This window comes from Scardinius erythrophthalmus, assembly GCF_964197995.2.
Source record: "Scardinius erythrophthalmus genome assembly, chromosome: 10".
Lineage (NCBI taxonomy): Eukaryota > Metazoa > Chordata > Actinopteri > Cypriniformes > Leuciscidae > Scardinius > Scardinius erythrophthalmus.
In genome coordinates this window covers 15851000-15875958 of record NC_138230.1, presented here as the reverse complement: position 1 = coordinate 15875958, position 24959 = coordinate 15851000, and the positions used below count along the sequence as shown (strand labels likewise).

Below are 24959 nucleotides of genomic sequence, written 5' to 3'. Positions count from 1 at the left end.
AGAGCGCACGTAAACAGAGACAAGTCGCGCACGCGCACACACACCTACCTTTCTGATAACTTTCTGATTTGTTGCGTTTTGGTTAGTAAATTATAATGCGCAGATTTCAACAAATTACTACCTACTCCGGATAAATATGAACGCGCCTCTAGTCACTATGGTGATTATAGCAGTGAAAGTGAAAGTATTTTTTTGGGTGGATCTCGTCCTTCTGTGGTTCATTTTTCTCTCCGGTGGAAAAGTTTAGGTTTGTAATTCGTTTTTCATTTCAATAAGTGCATTCTTGCTGTGTGGATTGCTCAGAAGAATTTGGTAAGAATGATGCCGCCTAGGCTACTTGTCTCTATTGCAATGTAGCTATTTTTACATTTGATAGCAATCTCATTTAGGCTAGTTTGGCCGGCCGACAGAATGATTATCGAATGTAAATGTATTTAAATAAAACCTATTTAACAGCTGTGAAATGCCTTTGTGAGAAGCTTTATTTTCTCTTTTTAGCAGACAAATCTACAACGAATCAAACAAGTTTTACATACGAGTAATTCGATTTATTGAATGTACTTAAAATTTCTATTCGTAGGCCTACAGCAGTAAATTTCTCATCTGTGAAGGAAACTACGCACTTCTATTCTGGGTAGGCCTATATTAAATCTTCCAGCGTCTCGTCCTCGGAAGCTCAAAAGTGAGACTGAAAAAGGTAAGACCTTTCTATCGTATTCAGTTACTTTTTATTTGGATTAAATGTAGCTAATAACTCCAGAAGCGCTATTACATTCCAATATTTTGAAATAGGGTAAAAGTACAATGGGCCAGATAAAGCTGTGTTAAAGGTTAAGATTTAATATCAGCTGTTTCAACAATAAGCTATATTGCCACAGTAACAACTAAAATAATATTGCAGTTTGTTAAAGGTCGTACACCTTTCTGAAGTTTTATTTTAGGTTTTGATGTCCATAAGAATATATATTTGCGATATAAGTACCAAAAACCATCTCAATGTATTTTTACAGCTCCTTTTTCAGGAGGTCTGCCAAGAACAGGTCGATTTTAGCCTGTCTAATTAATATTCATGTTGTTTTCTGAGTGACGCGCGGCCAGGCCAACCACAAGTGACTAGGGTCATGTATGCTTGTAGCTTGCTGTGGCTTGGTGATGCTCACAAGGTAAATAAAACACCTGTAATGATGGTGATAAATTATTTGTTATTAAAGCATAAACACTCACAAACCACTGTTAATTTAAAATAAAAGCAAGCAGGTAACTCCGTGCATGGTTTGGCATGACTAATAATTCCTAAAAAGCTGACATGTCAGTATTATCAATGAAGCTGACTGCACAATAAATCTGTCATAATGTCAACACTTCGTTTGTTATAATCAGAGGATTTGACAGCATGCAGAATTCAGCACTGAACAAAAAGCGGTGAGTGGTGAGTGGTTTTGAGCGGTGAGTGGATTCTATCTTAAATGCATCTCATTGGCCATTGCGTTCAAGAAATCAACACATATGTCTGTGATTGGCTACATTGCTCAATGCTGCAAACATGTTATAAATAGAAACTCGTTCTGGCCTGTAAATAGTTTTTATTTAGTTTTATATGGGGTTCAAGCATGAAATGCTGAAACCCTATTGTAATTGTAAGGATTTGTAAAACGCATCATGCAGGCCAAACCGTAAGGCCTAGAGACAACCAGATGGTAGGCCTCAATTTGGGGACAACCTATCAGAGTATGACCCCGATTGGCCCATAGGTGGCGCTACAGCAACCAAAAGTACAAAATCGCTCATAACTCCTAGACCGTTTGTCCTAGACTCAAGTGTCTTACACCACTGTGATCCCTGGCTCAAAAATGTTCTACTATGTCGAATTTTGTCCAAAACCTACTTTTGCGAACTAGTCCCTAGTTTTTCGCCTGATCGGAACCAAACCAGTCTAGGACAATTCTCTGGACTCTCTAGATCAATAATTATTGAAAAAAAAGTTGAACTTTTGCATTTGGGTGGCTGTAACAGGGTCATTTAGAAAAGGGGCGTGGCAAAATACACTCAAAAGCCTATAAATCCTAAAGGAAAACTCAGAACTTCACAAAAACTGATGAGCATATGTGTCATAACATCATTAACAAGCATGCAAAATTGTATGGAGATAGGATGATAGGTGGCGCTATAACTGTTAAAAAGCTTTAAAACCATATATTTCCTATGGTACATTGCCTGTATTGGCTGTAAAAGGTCTTTTCCATCTATTATGTCAGTGGTTACATGCTTGCTAAAAAAGACTTAATAACTTTTGATGCTTTTGTGCTTAAAGGCCTTAAAGGTGCCGTTCTTCGTGATCCCATGTTTCAAACTTTAGTTAGTGTGTAATGTTGCTGTTAGAGCATAAATAATATCTGTAAAATTATAAAGCTCAAAGTTCAATGCCAAGCGAGATATTTTATTTAACAGAATTCGCCTACATCGAACGGCCCGTTTGGACTACATCCCTCTACTTCCTTCTTTAATGACGTCAGTAGAACAGTTTTTTGACTAACCTCCGCCCACAGAAATGCTCCCTCAACTCTACCGAAATTCGTTTATGTACTTGCGCACTTCTTATAACTTACTGTGTTTACTCAGCTCTTACGGTGATTTTCTGAAGTAAAACTGACGCTTCATCTTTTGTGTGATTTACAATAAACTGTATTAAACTCATCAGTATATGTTTGATTATCATTCGGACCTGGTCCGAAACAGCAGACTTGTAGGATATTCATAAATAATGGATACATACAAGCAGATGACAAATATGTTATAATAACCGTAATTAAACTACTAAACTATACCTGTTCCATACAGCACTCTGACTCTGTAGGGATTATTGTCCGACTCGAAATGAACACCGTTACTGAGAGTTTCTAATATTATCATCATTCTGTGAGATGAAATAGTCCTCAGAGACTGAGCGCGAGCTCATGAAGCTCCGCCCCCTGGGTCGTCCAGCAGCAGCTTATTTGCATTTAAAGGGCACACACTAAAACAGCACGTTTTCCTGAGCCCCAAAAAATGACAATTTAAACATGCTGTAAAAAATGATCTGTTGGGTATTTTGAGCTGAAACTTCACATACACACTCTGGGGACATCAGAGACTTATTTTACATCTTGTGAAAAGGGGCATAATACGGGACCTTTAAAGGCCTTAACTGCTTGAACCCCGATAAATGCTGCTTGCAGCTTTAATTATTCTTGTTGCTTTTGTCCAACATATGAATAACAATTTATTTGTTTTTAGATGTTTTATATTTTAGATATTTCTATTTTGCGGGAGTCCCGTGAATCGTTTTATTTTTCCGCAACTCGCACATAGGCTACACGAGTAAAGTTACCTTACCGCCCGCGCCCTCACTCGGCCATCACATCTAGTCCCGCACCCCTCTCTGTTGCGTTGGGTCCCACGGGACTGCATGCCTCTACATCCATCGACTGAACAGCATTTTCTCGACATGTTTCCATGTTGTTGTTGCTCAGCAACAATGTTGTCTGGGGTTGGGCAAAAGGAGGGAGGTACGGTGGGCAGTGCTCGTGGTGGGACTGAATGCGCTAACTGAGAAGTTCTGACATCACATTTTTACGGAAGTCACAACAGCTTGTGAAAAGGCACAGCTACTTTATGCAGGCTGTGGGCATTGAATGTTTTGAAACTTATATGGAAGTTTCATAGCCCCTAGACCTCTGCTATCATGGAAAAAGCCAGGGAATTTCATTTTTGACAAATGGGACCTTTAAAGTGGGCAGGGCAAATCATTTTTTCAAAACTTAAAATGTATGCAAAAATTAAGGTTTCATGTCTTGATGATCATAAATGAAATATCCATGATCTTTTTCCCAGTTAATGGCCATTTCAGCTGAAATGGGTGTGTAATATAAAAACAGTTCTGATATTACTGATGAATATAAGTTAAACCATGACATAATTTAGTCTACATGATGTGGAGACGTGTAGTTGTAGTCTTCAAGTCCTGTAGGTTGTGAGGTGGACACGATGAAGATCGAACTTGTTGGTCCAGCACATCCCACCGATGCTCAATTGGATTGAGATCTGGGGAATTTGGAGGCCAGGGCAACACCTTGAATTCCCAAACCAAGTTTGTCAAACCATTCCTGAACAATGTGTGCAGTGTGGCAGGGTGCATTATCCTGCTGAAATCCAGTTCCACCAGGGGACACCATTGTCATGAACCTGGTCTGCAACAAAGTTTATTATTATTATTTAGTTTCCTCTGCCAGATGGGATTTTAAAAAAGCAAAAGGCAAAGTACAGGGCTTGAGAAGACGTGTAAACGGCAAGCATCCTAAAACAGCAAGTTTCACACATGCATGATTTTCTGAATGTGCTAATATTTTGTCTTGTCTTTTTAATGTGTTGTTCTTCTTGTGTCTTCTGCACAAATTTTAAAAAATGAACCAAATTAGTTTCAATTGCTTATTTTACTGCCATCTTACAGATGCCCTGGCATATGCGATTCTGATTGGTCTATTGTGCCATGCACACATAACCCAGTCACAAATAATTTAGAACAATTTACAAGCATTGTATACTGATAAATAAGAAAATGATCACTCAGGAATTCTGTTTTGGGAATGATAGCAAAGGTCATGCATCAATTCAGAATCAAATTATGAATGGGGTGCAGGGAAGGTCTCATATGTGGCCTTTTTGGAACACAGCTGCGTCCCAAATCAGAGGCATCATCCTTCGAAGGGCGTGCTCGAAGGCCAAATGTTGACATATCTTACTAAGATGTGTTTATGTATAGTTCATACTCTAAAATACAGAAATGGACATAGTGAATATAAGTAGACAGTTTGTGAACTCTGTTCTGTTTTCAGTTGTTTTAAATTTTCAATTTATTACAACTTTGAAAAAAAGTCCAGCAAAAAGGTTAGTCACTCAACGGCAGCTGTCACAGTTGCTAGGCAACAAGGAAAGTCCTCAGCAGGCTGGACCATCCCATTTAACTATGCTCAGTCTGACCTTCATGGCCTTCGAAGGCATGTCCTTTGAAATCCGAGTCCTTAGAAGGATGTAGCCTTTGAATTGGGACATAGCCTATATGTGATGTTTTTGGGTTAATTCAACCTTAACCATTTGCCTCTGGAGGGCACTCCAGGTTGAGTTATTGTGGTGTTGCGTGTGTTCCTGTAAAGAAATGGATGAAAGCTGAGTCCAAATTCAGAGGCTGCATCCTTCGAAGGACACAGACTTCAAAGGACACACCTTCAGCAATTTCTCTCAAAAAAATCCTGTCGTCACCGGTGGGCAAGTTTGCGAAGGATTCATCTGCTGTATCTTCGTTGGAGGCCACATATGAAGGATCCTTCGAATTGGGACAGCCTTAGTTGTGCCGTTGTGAATGCATCCTTCAAAGGATGCAGCCTCTGAATTGGGATGCTGCTTTAATCAGTGGTATACTAGCATATTGATGCAAAAAATATACATTATCCAGTAGTAAAGCCATTCGTGCCTCTAACTCTTGATGGTGACTTATGGCAATGAAGGTAAAAAGCAGATCTTGCTCTGCCATTGTTTTGGTCCAATGGAAAAGTGTAGGTCCTTGTTAGAATTCAGCATTTCAGAAATTCTGTAAATGTCTTGTTGCTGTGTTAAGAATTTGGTAAGATACATGCTACTAGTTGAAATTGCAATGTATTTTTACTGTTTCATTAAATATATAAAAGATTTGAATAGCTTCCAACGGGACTTTTGAAGGACTTCATAGAACAGCCTCTTATACACAAAATGCACCTTTGCCTTGCAGTGTCTGCTTATTTTGTAAATTTGTGTATTACTATAAAGTACAGAATACATGGAAGACTGAATCGATGAGGGACTTGGACCTATAGACCTAAAATTCTTTCACTTTAAAAGTGTTGCAAAACGTGCAAGATATAATTTGCCAGAAATGCCGCCACAGGCATTTTCAGTGAGCCTGGGTTGCAACATTTACATTCAGCTTATTTATTTATTTTTTTAGATTTTACATATTGAATCTGAAGACTAAGCAAGGTTTAGCCTTCTGTTTCAACAAAGAACAGCAGTCACAATAACATCACTACCTACTGCTGAATTTAGATTAAATTATATGAGATTATATGGTTACTGTTTCTTGCTGTAAAGATGTTTTTAAAGGTATAGCGGAGGATCTTTCCGAATTTTAGATAAGAACCGCCCTCTCCACTTTTTGAAAAAATGCACATGCGCAACACACTACATGCTCCCGAGAGGGAACGCCTATTAAACGTGTGCGAGGTTCTCCTCGTGCACGCTCTGTTTACAAGTTGCTGTCGGCATCACTCATACAAGATTACTTTCCAAAAGAAGATTTGCACTTTTTCACCAAATAGCATGCCAAACTTTACCTGTCGAGTAGAAACTTCGCGACTGAGGCATCAGTGGGAAGCCCAACCTGTGTTTTCAGCGCACGCCATCGTGTGAAACAATCTCCCAAAAACACTCTGATCTTGTTTCTCTCTTCTGAGGCCTTTCTCTTCTTCTCATACAGTTCGTACAAACTTTTTCTCTTGCGACCCTCAGACATTTTCAAAGGACCCGGTGAAACGGCGAGCTTCAATGAATGGCTTAAATCGTAACTCTAGCTCACCACCACACATAAACACCTGAAAGTGCCCAGAAAGCGAAAACTAAGGGACGAGCACGTACGACGGCCTTACGTTACATATCACCAGAATGATTGACACTTAGGTGGACCAATAGTTTACACTACCCACCCGGAAAAAGAAAATCCTCCGCTATACCTTTAAATATGGAATAAAAATATAAATTGATACAGTATAGCTGCAATAAACGATTATGGGTGAAGCTTATTAATGATGTCATGTACACTGCACAAATCATAATTCAAATTGACAAATGTATTTATTTACTTCAAATTAATTTCAAATTATTTAAAATGTAATGTACAGATTTCATCTTTTAAATGTGGAACTGTCACCATAATATAATGACTTAAGACTGGAGTCACTGGATTCTAAACCAAGGACAACATGCATGATTTTATTCTAATTTATTGTAAAATTACAAGCATGTTCATCAAACGATTAGATTTTTAGAGAATTTTACCATTATGTACACTGTAAAAAAATATGATCACTAAGTCATGTTTTTACATTAAATAACTCATTGAAATCATTTTAGCAATTTTAACTTTTTATAAGTAATATGGGATTCAAGTTACAAGGAAGTCAGTTTAATATAATTGAAATTGAAATTACTTATACAGCCAAGTTGATTGTACTTAAATGTTAGGCAGCTACTGAACCTTAAAGGGGTAGTTCACCCAAAAATGAAAAGTAGCCCATGATTTACTACCCCTAATGCCATCCTAGGTGTATATGACATTTTTCTTTCAGATGAATACAATCAGAGTTATATTACAAAATGTCCTGGCTCTTCCAAGCTTTATAATGGCAGTGAATGGCCGTTTTTGTTTTGAATTTAGTCCATAAAAGTGCATCTATCCATCATAAAAGTGCTCCACATGGCTCCGGGGGGTTAATAAAGGCCTTCTGAAGCGAAGCGATAAGTTTGTATTAGAAAAACATTCATATTTAAAACGTTACAAAGTAAAATTCTATGCAGTCTACGCCTAAAGCGCAACTTGTGACGTCGGAAGTAGTGTAGTGTTAATTTGTGCTTTAGACTTAAGTGAAATCCGTATGTTCGCTTGGCCAGAAGCTAGTTATTTTACTTTATACATTTTTAAATAGGGATATATTTCTTACACAAACGCATCGCTTCCATACATACACCTAGGATGACTTGAGGGTGAGTAAATCATGGGCTAATTTTCATTTCGGGTGAACTATACCTTTAATCAGTGGCAATAAAGAATTTATGGAACTCTATACATTTAAAGAAATAAGATGTTACTTTTGAGTGTGACTATTATACTATTCTTTTACCTCTGATGTTTTGACATGGTTTGATAGCTGGTAACTGTAATCGCACTTGTCATTTTCTCTCTTTCTTGTGCTCGGTCTTTAGTATGGATTCAGTGGGAGTGAATGTAATTGAAACTGCTGCTTTGGGGAGACCCTTCCAACTGGGCATGCTGTATGACTGCAGAAAAGATGCATTAATACCAGGTACCAACACACACATGTTTTGTTTTTTTTGTGTTTTATGACTTTTCATAGCAATAATGATTTTAAGACTGTACGAACTGTGTATTCTATCCCCTAACCGTAAATCTACCCCTTTCAAGGATTTCATATACACTCACCTAAAGGATTATTAGGAACACCATACTAATACAGTGTTTGACCTCCTTTCGCCTTCAGAACTGCCTTAATTCTACGTGGCATTGATTCAACAAGGTGCTGAAAGCATTCTTTAGCCATATTGATAGGATAGCATCTTGCATTTGATGGAGATTTGTGGGATGCACATCCAGGGCACGAAGCTCCCGTTCCACCACATCCCAAAGATGCTCTATTGGGTTGAGATCTGGTGACTGTGGGGGCCATTTTAGTACAGTGAACTCATTGTCATGTTCAAGATACCAATTTGAAATGATTCGAGCTTTGTGACATGGTGCATTATCCTGCTGGAAGTAGCCATCAGAGGATGGGTACATGGTGGTCATAAAGGGATGGACATGGTCAGAAACAATGCTCAGGTAGGCCGTGGCATTTAAACGATGCCCAATTGGCACTAAGGGGCCCAAAGTGTGCCAAGAAAACATCCCCCACACCATTACACCACCACCACCAGCCTGCACAGTGGTAACAAGGCATGATGGATCCATGTTCTCATTCTGTTTACGCCAAAATCTGACTCTACCATCTGAATGTCTCAACAGAAATCGAGACTCACCAGACCAGGCAACATTTTTCCAGTCTTCAACTGTCCAATTTTGGTGAGCTCGTGCAAATTGTAGCCTCTTTTTCCTATTTGTAGTGGAGATGAGTGGTACCCGGTGGGGTCTTCTGCTGTTGTAGCCCATCCGCCTCAAGGTTGTGCGTGTTGTGGCTTCACAAATGCTTTGCTGCATACCTCGGTTGTAACGAGTGGTTATTTCAGTCAAAGTTGCTCTTCTATCAGCTTGAATCAGTCAGCCCAGTCTCCTCTGACCTCTAGCATCAACAAGGCATTTTCGCCCACAGGACTGCCGCATACTGGATGTTTTTTCCCTTTTCACACCATTCTTTGTAAACCCTAGAAATGGTTGTGCGTGAAAATCCCAGTAACTGAGCAGATCGTGAAATACTCAGACCGGCCCGTCTGGCACCAACAACCATGCCACGCTCAAAATTGCTTAAATCACCTTTCTTTCCCATTCTGACATTCAGTTTGGAGTTCAGGAGATTGTCTTGACCAGGACCACACCCCTAAATGCATTGAAGCAACTGCCATGTGATTGGTTGATTAGATAATTACATTAATGAGAAATTGAACAGGTGTTCCTAATAATCCTTTAGGTGAGTGTATATTACCATCTTTGTGGAGACATTTTCTCCCCATAATGTAGGGTTTACATAGACCACACACACACACACACAAAACTATGGACTAATTAAAACATTTACACAACACCGTTTTCAACTAAAAAACAAAACATTTTATATGTTTTGGCCATTCGACAACTCCGTTTAGGGGGCCTGAAAACGCAAACTTTTGAAAACGGGTTTCAAAGTGCACATTTTTAAAAATGATACCGTTGTCGTCTCTGAGTAAACAAAAAAAACATGAACCTGTGAAAACATGTCTATAGGCATGTGCATTTGGCACGAGTGCTCTGTAAAAGAATGCATTTGTGCGCAGGCACGTGGGGTTTCTTTCTTTACAAAGTGAAGTTACCCACTATTACTGGCCTGGCATGCATAATTCAGCGGTTTTAGTTGTTCACAGATCCTACAGCAGTAGCATAGCCATGAGGAAGCCCTCATCCAAATGTTCAGACCTCAGATTTCTGATTTCAGATTTCTGAGGGGACCTATTATGCCCCTTTTCACAAGATGTAAAATAAGTCTCTGATGTCCCCAGAGTGTGTATGTGACGTTTTAGCTCAAAATACCCAACAGAATTTTATTTACAGCACGTTTAAATCATAATTTTTGGGTCTGTGAAAAACGCACTGTTTTAGTGCTTCTCCCTTAATGCTAATGAGCTGCTGGTTCACGGCACAGGGGGCGGAGCCTAAGCAGCCGCGATCAGAGCCCGAACAGGAAAGATGATAATAATAAAACAGACAGTCACAGTAATGGTGTTCATTTCGAATATAAAAATGCCTACTGAGTCAGAGAATATATGCTGTATGGAGTTGGAACAGGTATCGTTTAGTTTAATTACGATTATAACCTATTTGGCATTGCTTGTATACACTATTAATGCAAGCCTGCTGTAGGACTCCGTCTGACGATCTGAATTGTCTGAATGATGACACAAAATATACTGATGAGTTTAATAAAGTTTCCTATATGTCACACAAAAGATGAAGCATCAGTTTTTCTTCAGAAAATCACTGTTAGAGCTGAGTAAACAGTATAAGAAGTGCATAAGTAACTTACATAAATTTCTGTAGAGTTGAGGGAGCATTTTCTTTGAAAACAAAATGAATCCATCTCGTCTTCAGTGGCTGGCAGATTTCAAGAGTAAATAGAGAGAGATATGTGAATGAATACATCCAGCTACAACACGATCAACGCTTGGGAGATGCTTCGACGCTTCTCGTGAGTGCATTGCTGCAGCAATGGCTGATGTGTACAACTCGCAGTGAACTTGATCAGGGCGGGTCTAAGTTATAACGGTATGTCAGTCAACACTCGTGGGCGGGGCCTGTGGCTTTAGTGACGTCACTAAAGCCACATTCTGAAAACAGGTCGTTTGGAGAGACTGCTTATGATTTATGCGGATTAAAAAAAAAGGAGTGAGTGGATTTTTATCACTGTAGGGTGGTTGTGTACACACACTGCCAACACACATTTATGTCCAAACACCATACAAAAGTGAATTTTGCATAATAGGTCCCCTTTAAAAGGGGACCTTAACAAATTAAGGAATTGTTGATTTATTACTCTAATTGATAGATTGACCAATGCTGTATAGTAAAATGCAACTGCTTTTTTTCAAACGTATTGGTTTGATTATATCGCATTCGCATGTTGTGTGCAGCCTACGCTGTTATATTATTTGCGTGTGAGAGTTCATTAACATGCGGTGAAAACAGACAAAGTTCAATATTACGTTTTTTTCAAGAAATCACAGAAAGATGAGCAAGAAGAAGAAAAAAGTGTAATCTGTCATCTGAGCCTACTTCACCTTTTCACAAGGAGGGAGTGAGTGAAGCGGCTCCTGAGGCTTCCCATTTCCAGGACATGCAAATTTCATCACTGGACTGTAGTAGTTAGACTTCCACGACACAAATCGGCATAATGGCAAATGATTTTGTCTCCTTATAACAGCAGAAACAACTTTAAAAAAAACGTTTATGTACGCTCACAATACAAACAAAACGTTGTGCTTTTGTATTATAAAGAAAACAAACAGGATGCCTCTTTCTGCAGTTTCAGTTCTGCCGTTTCTGCATTTCCATTAACTTGTTTTTGGAACATGTCTTATGTGTCACGTTTTGATTGGTTCATTAGATTCAGGTGTATCTTGTTAGTCATTAGTCTTTGTATAGATAGCCCTCATGTTCTCATTTTCTCTTGTCTAGCCTTGTTCATGTAACCACTGTATAGGTGAGTTTAGTTCAGTCAAATGATTACATTTATGCTGAGGTGGACAGTAACGAAGTGCATTTACTTGAGTACTTAAGTACACTTTTTGAGCATCTGTGCTTTACTTGAGTATTATTTTTTCTGGAAACTTTACTTACTTTAACTACATTTGATATACAAATATTGCACTTTTTACTCCACTACATTTCTGTCTAGGTCCTTGAGTAGAAAGTAGTAACATCAGTCAGGGGATGATTTTGGTTGCAGGGGTTGCATTTTGGTTGGAAATGAAAGTCTGGTTGACGTCAGAACCCGACGTCAGATAGGCGTCAACATTCAACGTTAGACAGATGTTGGATTTTGGTTGGAAATGAAATTCGAGTTGACGTCAACATCCAACGTCGGACAGTCAACCCGACTTTCATTTCCAACCAAAATCATTTTATTTCTTACATTTTACTTCTTACATTTTACTTCTGTGGACTCCATGGTTACGCTGGCTTGGAAATGGTTATGAGGTCAACCCTAAAAGCAGCAGTTCTCTTACGAGAGGTTCTCTCGTATTGCGTAAGTAGCTTACGCATCGGGAAAGTCTTCTTTCTTCGAGATCTGAAGCCAAAAAATGATCCTTAATTTTGTATTCATTGTCAACGCAGTGCAGCAGCCGACAGACCTAGGCAGGCTAAATAAGCGTGCTCATTGGCTGCTCGGCTGCAACTGCTTAAGCCTATCGGTGAGCGCTCTGAACGCGGCAACCAATGAGGGCGCTTCGCGCCCTCCACACCCTTCTAACCGTCAGAATGGGCGTGGCCAGCGTGTATATATTCAGCGCTCACAGGCTAAAATTCTGATTTTTTTGTCTTCAGCGACGCTCTTCGCATCGCTGGATCTTGAGAGCCGCCGCCGTTGAAACCAGCGACCAGCAAGCTTAGGACAGCGCCTGAGGAAGCCGGCCGTCTTCGCCGCCTTCAGCCATCCGTGCCTGCTACGCTATCCGGCGACATATCCTTTACATTATTACTGTTTCTGTGTGTACTCTAAAAGAGCACGAGGCGTTTTTGTAAAAACGCCTCGTTTTTGCGGCTCGTGCCGCGCCCCGCTCAGCAACGGAGACCGCCACCTCTCTGCGCTCTCCGCCTGGGCCGCGGGCACGCCGCCACCGCACTCTCCGAGTGCGAAGAGCTTTCAATGTCGACCCTGCGGGCTCGACTTGAAGCTTTCGACCAAGCTGTCGCTCCGCCTGTCCCTGCCGGGCCGCGCAATAAGAAGCGCCGCTCGCAGCGACCACCGGAGACTGTTGTGACTGAGGAGCTCGCCGGAACCTCTCCCTCGAGCTCTCTCTCGCCCTCTCCCTCCCGGCCGCTCAACCGCCGGCTCTGCCCGCGCCGCCGCCGCGTCAGGAGATGAGGTGAATGTGATAGATACCCGTACTCTCCCTCTGTTCGAGCCGTGCAATACGCCGCTCACAAGGGATGGCAGAAGCGGACGGTCTCGGAGCGAGTTTCCTCTCCCTCTGTTCGAGCCGCGCAAACTGAGCAGCTCACGAGGGATGGCAGAAGCGGACGGTCTCGGAGCGAGTTTCCTCTCCCTCTGTTCGAGCCGTGCAATACGCCGCTCACGAGGGATGGCAGGAGCGGACGGTCTCGGAGCGAGTTTCCTCTCCCTCTGTTCGAGCCGCGCAAACTGCGCCGCTCACAAGGGATGGCAGGAGCGGACGGTCTGAGCTCTCTTTACGTTACAAGAAAGCTACTCCGTCCTCGCGCGTCACTGGTGAAAGGGGAACAGAGTGTTTTCGTCCCGCCGTGGCCTGGACTATAACCTCCATTCTCACACATTTCTCAGTCCCCTCTTAAGTTCAGGCGACTGGAATTGTTACTATTGCAGTATACGAGCCTGTTATAAATACACGCTCGCCTGCAAGCAAACGCTGTCACAAGACATGATGACGCTAACCGCGTACTAATGTATTCTCCCCTGTGGCTCAGTGGCGGAATCCTAGACTGTCAAGCTAGAGACCCGGGTTCGGTCCCCGCTCACGCGGCAGTTAAAGTTTATGCTGTTCGCTTCTCCGAGCTCGCGGCCAGTTTTTCTTACATACAGAAAACAAGCCCGCTCTCTCCCTCGTTGGGCCGTGCAGATTGCGCCGTTCAAGGGATGACAAAGCGGACGGTCACGAGCAGCGTTCAGCGTGCGCGCCTCACTCACCGGCGAAAAGAGAAGAGAGTGTGTTAGTCTCGCTACGGCTGGACAACCGCCAATCCTCACACATTTCTCAGTCCCCTCTTAAATTCAGGCGACTGGAAATATTACTATTGCAGTAAACGAGCCTGTTTTAAACACACGCTCGCCTGCAAACGAACGCCGACGCGACACATGAGGTCGCTTTTTATATGCTCGCGCTAACTGAAAGCCTATGTGATTCCCCTGTGGCTCAGTGGCAGAATAATACGCTTTCATGCGAGAGACCTGCGTTCGATCCCAGCTCTCGGGGAAAATAAAATTTATGCTGCTTGCTTCTCCGAGCTCGCGGCCAGTCTTTCTTACTTACAGAAAGCGAACCCGCCCCTCGCACCACACCTTCTCAGGGTGCTCGAGTATTTTTTGAGCGTCTAAACACGAGAGAAGAAAAGACGGTTAAATCCCGCAGCCCTGCGGCTGGACCACCGTCGAAGCTTAACGCTCTGTCAGTCCCCGTTGCCACGGCTACTGCAGCTGTTTACCCCGCAGTCAACGAGCCGGTATCTACTCGCTCGCCTGCGTGCATCCGCCGTTCTCACGGCAACCCAGAAAAATGTCAAAAGAGCATAATGTCTGGTTGCACGGCTGACGCCGTATGTGTTTCTAGTACAGTGAATGTGCCCACGTTCTGTGCTCACCCCTGTACACAAGCACTATACATCCCGTGTCTCTCACAGAGCCCACTCTCATGAAGCAGGCAAAAGCCGCTTTAGTGTTAAAAGTAGGTCACGTGTCCACTTCTCCGTGCCCACACCTACTCACTGCCCGCTCTGTCACACGGCCTTGCACGACCGGTCATGTTTTAAATGTGAGTCCTGTGCCCGCCCTCGAGCGCTCACACATACATTTTCGCGCTTCACACTATATGTTCCCCGTCCAAAGCCACCGGGACACTGTGTGTAAAACGGCCAGCTATCGCTACGTGCGATCCGCCGTATCTAACCACCAAGAGCGCGCGCGCCGCGCCCGCCCCTGAATGTAACTCCTGTGCCCGCCCTCGAGCGCTCACACATACTAACGAACATTTGCGCCCCGACGCCGCCATCGCGCGTCGCGCCTCACACTTTATGTTCCCCGTCTAAAGCCACCGGGACACTGTGTGTAAAACGGCCAGCTATCGCTGCGTGCAATCTGCCGTATCTAAGCACCAAGAGCGCGCGCGCTGCGCGCGCCGCGCCCGCCCCTCCGTTTCGAGCTCTCGAGCCCGCGATGCGCGGCGATCGGAGCCCGGAGGCCATTCTGCCCCTGGCTGCAGACGCAAAAGCGTGGGAAACTATTCCAGGCGCATCAGAACGGGTGCTAAGCACAGTAAAACAGGGCTATACTCTGCAGTTCGCTCGCCGCCCTCCGCGCTTTGAAGCGCGTATCGAGACCAGAGTGAATGGGGAAGTAGCACATCTACTTCGAGCAGAAATAGCTACACTTCTGTGCAAAAGGGCTATGGAACCGGTTTCCCCTTCCATGAGCGAGTCGGGCTTTTACAGTCGTTATTTCCTCGTTCCCAAGAAGGACGGAGCACTCAGACCAATTTTGGATCTGAGACGTTTGAACGAGGCTCTTATGAGAAGACCGTTCAAAATGCTCACAACCAGACAAATTCTCGCGCAAATTCGCCCGAGGGACTGGTTTATATCTCTCGATCTAAAAGACGCGTGCTTTTCAGATCCTGATAATACCCCGTCACAGGCCATTCTTGAGATTCGCCTTCGACGGTCAGGTATATCAGTACACGGCCCGCCTGTCGACACAGCGCGCGCGCTGCATTCGACGCCTGGCCGCGTCTCTCCGGCCGGGCAGCACCGTACCTCTCAAAACATTTCAGAGGCTACTGGGTTGTGTGGCCTCAGCCGCAGCAGTGCTTCGGCTGGGTCTTTTACGAATGCGCCCGCTACAATGCTGGCTGAATGCCCGAGTGCCTCACAGAGCATGGGCTTCCGGCGGTATTCGCATCAGAGTGACTCAGAGCTGCGTTTCAGCTCTGAAGCCCTGGTTAGCGGCCGACTGGTACCAGCGGGGAGTGACAATGGGAGCTATCTCACACCGCAAAATTATCTCGACGGACGCTTACACCTCAGGCTGGGGCGCTCTGTTCGAGGGCAAACCGGCTTTTGGCCTATGGTCAGACCGGGAAAAATGCCTCCACATAAACTGTTTGGAGATGATAGCGGTCGAGAACGCGCTCAGGCGCTTCCTCCCATTCATACGGGATCACCATGTGCTAGTCCGCTCGGACAACATGTCCGTGGTATCCTATGTGAACCGACAGGGCGGTGTCAGATCCAGGAATCTGTGCAGGCTGACAGAACGCCTTCTCGTGTGGGCTTACCGCTCGCTGCGCTCGCTGAAAGCCGCGCACGTACCGGGCCACCTGAATGTCGGTCCAGACAGACTGTCCAGGGACAACATTCCCCCGGGAGAATGGTCTCTGCACCTCCAGACAGTCCAGTTTCTCTGGCGCCTATTCGGCAGAGCGGAAATCGACCTCTTTGCGTCAAAAGACAATGCTCAATGCCTGAAGTTTTATTTGAAGAGCGAAGACGCGCTGTCCCAGACATGGCCCAGCCTCCCGCTGTATGCTTTTCCTCCGATCTCCCTGTTGCCACAGGTCATTTAGAGGATCAGAGAAACGCACCACTCAGTGCTGCTTATAGCCCCGCGATGGGAAAACCAAACTTGGTACCCAGAGCTAGTGAGGCTGTCGCACTCACCCCCGTGGCCGATCCCGGTGAGAAAGGATCTCCTCTCCCAAGCCGCTGGATCGATCTGGCATCCCCATCCAGAGCGCTGGTCGCTGCATGCATGGGTGATCAACGGATACCCGTTGACCTGTCAGAAGGGGTCGTGAACACGATCACACAGTCGAGAGCCCCCTCCACGAGACGGCTCTATGCGTCTAAATGGTCGGTGTTTTCTAAATGGTGCGCTACTCAAAACCTGGATCCGCGCGCATGCGGGGTCCCGCAGGTGCTCTCCTTCTTACAAGAGCTGTTGGAAAAGGGCAGATCCCCTTCCACGCTCAAAGTATATGTGGCCGCTATTACAGCGTTCGCTGAGACGACGCGCGGCCGGGCAATGGGAAGGAATGAGCTCATTATCCGCTTCCTCAGAGGAGCTAGACGGATGAATCCCCCGCGGCCCCCCTCGGTTCCCTCGTGGGATCTGTCCTTGGTCCTGGCGGCCCTAAAGGCTTTTCCCTTTGAACCGCTTGAATCCGCGGATCTAAAGTATCTGTCGCTTAAAACCGTTTTTCTGATAGCTCTGTCTTCAGTCAAACGAGTGGGTGATTTGCACGCGCTATCTGTTAGCCCTGCATGTCTCGAGTTCGGGCCGAATGACTCGAAAGTCATTCTCAGACCGAGGCACGGTTACATCCCCAAAGCGATTGGAACCCTGTTTAGGGCACAAGTTATTTCCCTCTCGGCTCTGCCAGCATCCGATAGTGGGGACAGTGATAGCCTCCTATGCCCTGTCCGGGCGCTGAGAGTTTACATCACGCGCTCCGCCGCTTTCAGGCGTTCAAAGCAGCTCTTTGTTTCCTTCGGCGGACGCACCAAAGGTCTTGCCGCCTCGAAGCAGAGCTTGTCCAGGTGGATAGTGGACGCGATAGCAGCAGCTTATGCCTCCAAACACCTGCAGTGCCCTCTGGGCATCAGAGCCCATTCCACTAGAGGCATGGCCTCGTCGTGGGCCTGGTCCAGCGGAATTTCTATCCACGACATTTGTATGGCGGCGAGCTGGGCCTCCCCGTCAACATTCGTGAGGTTTTATAACCTGGAAGTTCCTGCCCTACAGGCAAAAATATTGTCAGTATAAGTGACATGTATGCTCTGCCCAGCTCCCGTGTGCAGACTACGTTCATATGCTGGCGCTATTCTGGTAACTACTCAGGGTGAAGTGTTTGACTCAGACCGGCTGATCCGTTCTGTTTCCTATTTCCCGTTACGCGCTGTTATCGGTGCTGGCCCGCGCTGCTGGCCGCCCGCATTATTCTCTGCCGCGCGGGAATTTTTCTCTTCATGTGAGACCGACTATGTCGTTTTCTCCTACCCTTATGAGTGCTTATGTGCTGTATGGGCTCGCTCCGCCGGCCCTACTGTTTGTACTGTTATGTTTATAGACCGGCCGCGGCGCTCTATTTCATATGCTGCATGAAGTGCATGTACTGCGCTGGCCCGTCTCTCCGACCGGCCACATTTCCCAGCAGAGTGTTTTCCCCGGTTCCCCTGGGATTCATGGGCTGGATGCTCGGCGCACACGGCGTTGACAAAGGGTTCCCAATGCGTAAGCTACTTACGCAATACGAGAGAACCTCTCGTAAGAGAACGTACTCGGTTACTAATGTAACCTCGGTTCTCTCTAGAAGAGGGAACGAGTATTGCGTAACCTGCCGTGTTGCGCCACGAGCTTTTGCGCTTCAGACTGCGAAAACCAGAATTTTAGCCTGTGAGCGCTGAATATATACACGCTGGCCACGCCCATTCTGACGGTTAGAAGGGTGTGGAGGGCGCGAAGCGCCCTCATTGGTTGCCGCGTTCAGAGCGCTCACCGATAGGCTTAAGCAGTTGCAGCCGAGCAGCCAATGAGCACGCTTATTTAGCCTGCCTAGGTCTGTCGGCTGCTGCACTGCGTTGACAATGAATACAAAATTAAGGATAATTTTTTGGCTTCAGATCTCGAAGAAAGAAGACTTTCCCGATGCGTAAGCTACTTACGCAATACTCGTTCCCTCTTCTAGAGAGAACCGAGGTTACATTAGTAACCGAGTACGTTTTATTAAGAAAACTGAGGCAAAATCTGACACAATTATTCAAACAGAAAAGAAAGTAAACAACAATAAAAACAAATCTTAGACAAAATATAGACAGTAAGGTTCACCACCACGTGTCTTAACATATTTATAGTTTGCTAACGTAACTATTGTTTTAGACATACAATCAATCGAAAGATGTAGAGAAATATGCTTTCATACAGTAGATCATGTCTCTTTAATATTTTGAGTTTTAGACATACATTTTATTTGTAATTGTTGAAAGTAAGAAAGCTTTCCTTTTTCTTATTACAGGAATCACACTTTGGGATAAAGAGCAGCTGCAGCAGAGCATACGCACTCGTCCCCAAATCAATACAGATTTTAAAGTCACAGCTTCAGACTCCATTGAAGACAAATCTAACATACTAAACATTGACAGCTGTCTGAAATTGAGTCTTTTAGGTGGACTCCTTCATGTTAGTGGAGCTGCAAAGTACCTTAATGACACCAAGACGTCCTTCAAACAGCAAAGACTGACCTTGCATTATCATTCAACCTCTAAGTTTGAAGAACTGAGCATGAACCATTTGGCGTCTGCAAATATAACTCACCATGAGGTCTTTGAGAATGATGCAGCAACACATGTAGTGACTGCAGTGCTGTATGGGGCAGATGCCTGCTTTGTGTTTGATAGAGAAGTTTCATCAGAAGAGAATGAAAAGACAATAGCAGGAGAAGTACAAGTTGCCTTGGATAAACTAAAGGGCATTTCAGTAGGCGCAAACATCAATCTGAACATGAATGACAATCAGAAAACTGCAGTTGAAAAATTCAGTTGCACATTTTATGGTGACTTCCAGTTACCATCTAATCCATCCTCTCTTGAAGATGCTTTAAAGATTTATGCTGAACTTCCAAAGTTATTGGGAGAGAACAAAGAACTGGTCGTGCCATTGAGAGTGTGGCTTTATCCCTTGGATAAACTACATCCGAGAGCTGCAAAACCTCAAAGAAACATCAGCACAGATCTAATGAAAACCTTTGAATCAGTCATTGAGAGATTAAGTGCAATTGAGATGAAATGCAATGACCTTCTAAAAGACACACCTGCTTTGACTTTTGCTGCGTTTAATGACAAAATACAAAACATGAAGCAAAATTGTTGCAACTACAAGTTGAGTTTCATGAAGAAACTTGGGATTCTTTTGCCAAAAATCCGTGGGGACGTGGAAAAGGATACAGCTCTGATTGATCTGCTGCATGAGCATGAGGAGTCTCCATTCAGTGGAAGTGATCTGGAACAATGGATGAAAGAGAAAGAAAAGGAATCAGATGTGATTAAAACTTTGCTCAGACAACTGAATGATTTTGGGGCAAAGGTAGAAATCAACCTAGATAAATGTTTGATGGATCTGGAAGTTGAAAATTTGGTCTGCTACACTTTTACATCCTTTGAGAAGTCAGATGTTCTCCTTTCTAAACAAAATGACTACCTGAGTCCTTCATCAAGGAGAAACTACAATGAGAGCACCATTAAATCCAAGCAAAATAAATGTCTCACTCCTGAAATAAAAAAAACAATGAGGAGCAACTTGAAGTTGTTTAAAAGCTTGATCAATTCAAAAGACAGAAAACCATCCAGGTTTATCATTGCATCAAAAGAAATGGGGAATAATCCAGGTTCCTGCATTCTCCTGTATGAAAATGGATGTGATGAAGCTGTTTGCTTTACTCCTCCATCAAAACCAGCCACTCCAATTGTTGAACAGGTCAGAGATGGCCATGTGGTTTTAAAGGTACCTCCACGATGTCCTGCTACAGTGGAGCTCAGGTTGCTGTACAGAATGAAAGAAGAGACAGGCTACAATTCTCAGCCTGTGCTGCCGAGTCAAGATACAGTTACTCTGACAGATCTCAGTCCAGACACTGAGTATGAGATTAAATGTGCAGCAGTGGGGAAACTGAACTACAACGTGCACAGTGATGTCATCAGAGTTATCAGAGAGGTATGATGATCAATCATAAAATATCAGACGAAAGGGAATGATCACAAATTATCACAATACAATTCTGCCACTTTGTAACAGTATTCATTTGTAATATATGTATCCGGTAATATGCAACTTAACTAAGTTATTGTTAATTTTAAGCATGTTAGTTATTATGTCATGTTTATTTCAGAGGACTACAAGGATCAGAGGAGAGCAGGTAAGATATCCGATTTAACACTAAATAATCTGTCTGGAAATGCAAAGACATTTAATGCTGCTTTAGATGATTTATCCAAAAGTGGTGATTTTTACCTGAGCTCACTACTCTAGGACTTCTACAATACAAAGGTGACCAAAATATCTTGTGAAACAAAGATATTAAATATAATATATAATTGTGTCAAAGATATCACATGTTTGATTATGATACATGTTTAAAATGTTAAAAATGCATAATTTGTCTACACTAGGTCGTTACAGAATTGGCTACAGGAATCTGGTTGAGTGATGCAAATGTAAACATTTTAATGAAAAGATAATTAAATATTGTTTGTCAGCTTTATAAAACATGTATTTACAACATGATTAAACATGATTTAAAACATGCATGATTATTGTACAATACTGTATCACAGGAGGAACTGGAAGATCTCAGAGAATTCATATCTACTCAGGATCTCCCATCAGCGATAAACACAATCAAAGAATACCTCAAACAGCAGGATCTTGTAGAACTTAACATTGGTGTGACGGGAGAGTCAGGTTCTGGAAAGTCCACGTTTGTCAATGCATTCAGGGGTTTAGGGGATGAAGATGAAGGCTCTGCTAAAACTGGCTTAGTAGAAACCACTATGGAGCCTGAAGTTTACCTTCACCCTAAATACAAAAATGTGAAAGTGTGGGATCTTCCTGGTATTGGAACACCAAACTTTAAAGCCAGCGAGTATCTTGGACTGGTTCAGTTTGAACGCTATGATTTTTTCATCATCATTGCTTCAGATCGGTTCAGAGAATGCCACACTCAGCTGGCCAAAGAGATCAAGAACATGGGGAAAAAGTTTTATTTTGTTCGATCTAAGATTGACTCATGCATTAATGCTGAAAAGAGGAAGAAGAACTTTAACCAGAAAAATGCACTGGATACCATTCAAGAGGATTGTGAAAATGGTAAGCTAATTTAGTTAAATGACAAGACAATATTTTGGCAGAGAGAGCACGTTCTAATATAGTTTTTTTTTATATATATATATATTTATTTGACAGGGACAGTGCTTATAAGTCAACAGAAACAATAACTATAAATGAGCCAGAGTTGGCCAATATACGCAAATTTTCTTCTGTTGTCCCTGGCCAGTTCTTTAAAAAGCAATCTAAAAATAAAATAAAACATGTTGTCACATAAAGTTATACATACTCAAACCAGTACCACCAAAATAATAATAATAATAATAATAATAATAATAATAATAATACACCGCAAACCACAATATAAAAGCACAAAAAAGTAAAACATCTGTAAAGAGTTGTAGCAGTGTTGACACCTATGATTACCTTTGACCTTCAACTAACCAATAAAAAGAACAGTAAGTAATTTCTATAATGCACTGGCAGTAAATTCCATTCTTTAGATGCTGTAACAGAAAATCTTAAAGCAGTTCTGCAAATAGGAATGCTGCAATATTCTCTTATGATACCTCTAGTAGTTCTTTTATAATTAATGTATTAAATTGAGGAAATTTTTATTAAAACTGCTGTACTGAATAAACATTTTGTCTATTCAAAAATAGTCATTATTATACTGTTAATGATTTAGGTATACAATATAGCCTGTTAGCCAAATAATAATGTATTAAGAGACATTGATAATTATATAATACACAGCAGTCATCTATTTATTCCTTTCTTGTTTCTGTCTATAGGTCTGAGAAAGATCGGTATAGAGGATCCTGTCGTGTTCTTGATCTCTAGCTTTGAGCTCAGCAAGTATGATTTCAATCAGCTGCTGGAGAGGATGGAGGAAGAGCTTCCAGAGCATAAGAGACGTGTGCTGATGTTGGCTTTGCAGATTATTACACTCCAGATTATTGAAAAAAAGAAGAAAGCCCTAGAGAAAAACATTGGAAAAGTTGCTTTCCTGTCTGCTTGTATAGCTGCTATTCCTCTTCCTGGTCTTTCAGTTGCTGTGGATTTAGCCAGTGTCACAAAAGAGACTGAAAAGTACTACAATACATTTGGTCTGGATGATCCATCCCTGCAGAAGCTCTGTGAGAAATCTGGAAAGACCATTGAGGAACTGAAGAGTCTGATGAAGTCACCTCTGCGTGGTGGGATAAATCCAAATTCAACATTAGCCTTACTGGGTTCTGCATCCGTGGGTTTGACTGAAGATGTATTTATGTTTGTTGTGAGCCTCATACCCATTCTTGGCTCTGTGGTGGGAGGAGGGATGTCCTATATGACAGTCTCAACAATGCTGAGAAAAATTCTGATTGACATAGCAGAAGATGCCAGAATTGTGCTAATTGCTTCACTTGAGACTAATGTGTAGACTTAAAACATGACAGGTATATTCAGCAGCATTTATAATTAATGATGCCAGAAATGTGATAATGGCTTCAATAGCTTGAAATTTTGTCTGTTTGTGTAGAAAAAATAAATATATTCTTATAATCTAAACCACAAATAATTCCAAACTAGAGCTATTAATTAATTACCATGGTATTATGCTCACTATGTCCAACAGTCTTGAGAAAGATCTTCGTCTGTGCCGGTAACGTTTTTGTCTTTTTCAAAAGGTTCTGGAAATTTTTGTCTTGCAATCAGAGCAATCTTTGCAGATAACGTCTTAAGTAGTGACAGCATCTTCATGAACAATTCCAAAAACAAAGATGCTGTGAAGAACCTTAAATGAAAAGGGGTTGTGGTGATCAATTAAAGTGTATTCATTTGTCAGCATATTTTAATTTTTATTTTTATTTTTTTAAAAGACATTTTTGCATGGGTGTAAGCTCGCGCTCGATCAGCCCAAAGCTGGCATCTGACCACTGCAGAAGGTCTTTACGTGGTCTTTTCTCGAGGCAAAGTAGGCCTATTTTTTGATTAAATGCAATACATTTGAATATGTATTCTCTCGTTATTTTATCTGACTCCATAAATGAAAAGGTTTTAATGATATCTTTGCATCATTAAATGTGAGCGAATGTTTGACTATTCTTTTTAACTCTTTAATGAAAATAATGTCAAAGTCAGTTAGAATAATCAAATGTAACAATTTATTATGTCAGGTAAATGTATCATGCCAATTTCATAATCAATACAAAACATCAAATGCTCTGGAATAAAGAGAAGAGATGCAAACCCAACATTATACATGAAGCTGAGAGTCTTTGAAGCTAGGTTTATACTCGACGCGTCTGCACGAGCACGAAGGTGTGCGCGGCAAAAATGGCGTCATTGCGGTGTGGGCGGTCGTGCGCGTTGGGTGCGCAAGACCCCATTTCGCTTGCCGGTGTGCATGGCTTTTTTTGTAACAGCGCGCGCGGCTCCGCATCCGAAGATGAACGACTTCGAGTCGAATCTGGCCGAGCTCGAACTTTTCACCACACCGGCACCCAGTTTGCACGTCTAAATGAGTTGCTTACATTTAAAAAAATGAGCATAGCCTACAATAGCATAAAAAGTATTTTTAATGAACATAAAGGTCCATGTTTAATAAATATGTTCACGAAACTTAATGAAATGTTTAGTGAAATTAGAAAATATGTAAGTTAATTTAGTTATGTTGTATACACATTCTCATATCTATATATTTTGTTTTATTGTCACAAGTAATAATATCAGGGTTTACTGGGTTCTCTTCCGAGAGGTTCTCTCGTATTGCGCAAGTTAGCTTACGCTACGGGAAAGTTATCTTTTCTCGAGATCTAAAGCCAAAAAATTATCCTTAATTTTGTATTTATTGTCAACGCAGTGCGACAGCCGGCAGACCATAGCAGGCTACATAAGGCTCATTGGCTGTCCAGCGGCAACTGCTGCAGCCTACCAATGAGCCCTGTGTGACGTCACGCCCAATGAGGGCGCTTCGCACCCTCCACACCCCTCTAACCGTCAGGATGGGTGTGGCTAGCGTGTATATAAGGAAGGGCTCACAGGCTGAAAATCTGATTTTCTTGTCTTCAGCGAAGCTCTTTGCATCGCTGGATCTTGAGAGCCGCCGCCGTCGAATCTAGCGACCAGCAAGCCTAGGAAGCGTATGAG

General features: G+C 42.8%; 1 protein-coding gene across 4 annotated transcripts; it reads left to right on the top strand.

Moving 5' to 3' along the window:
- On the top strand, positions 1 to 24062 carry LOC308697558 (stonustoxin subunit beta). 4 transcript variants are annotated; one of them, XM_081376879.1, is made up of 8 exons: positions 1 to 247; positions 581 to 697; positions 8047 to 8147; positions 19024 to 20717; positions 20893 to 20919; positions 21173 to 21217; positions 21338 to 21869; positions 22622 to 24062. In XM_081376879.1, the coding sequence occupies exons 3-8, from the start codon at positions 8048 to 8050 to the stop codon at positions 23248 to 23250; spliced, it is 3027 nt and encodes a 1008-aa protein (XP_081233005.1). In that variant the 5' UTR covers positions 1 to 247; positions 581 to 697; position 8047; the 3' UTR covers positions 23251 to 24062. The 4 variants fall into 4 exon arrangements, with proteins under 4 accessions (XP_081233005.1, XP_081233007.1, XP_081233006.1 ...); XM_081376880.1 differs by having other exon boundaries at positions 2 to 312; XM_081376881.1 differs by lacking the exon at positions 21173 to 21217.
- Positions 24063 to 24959: the final 897 nt, after the last annotated feature.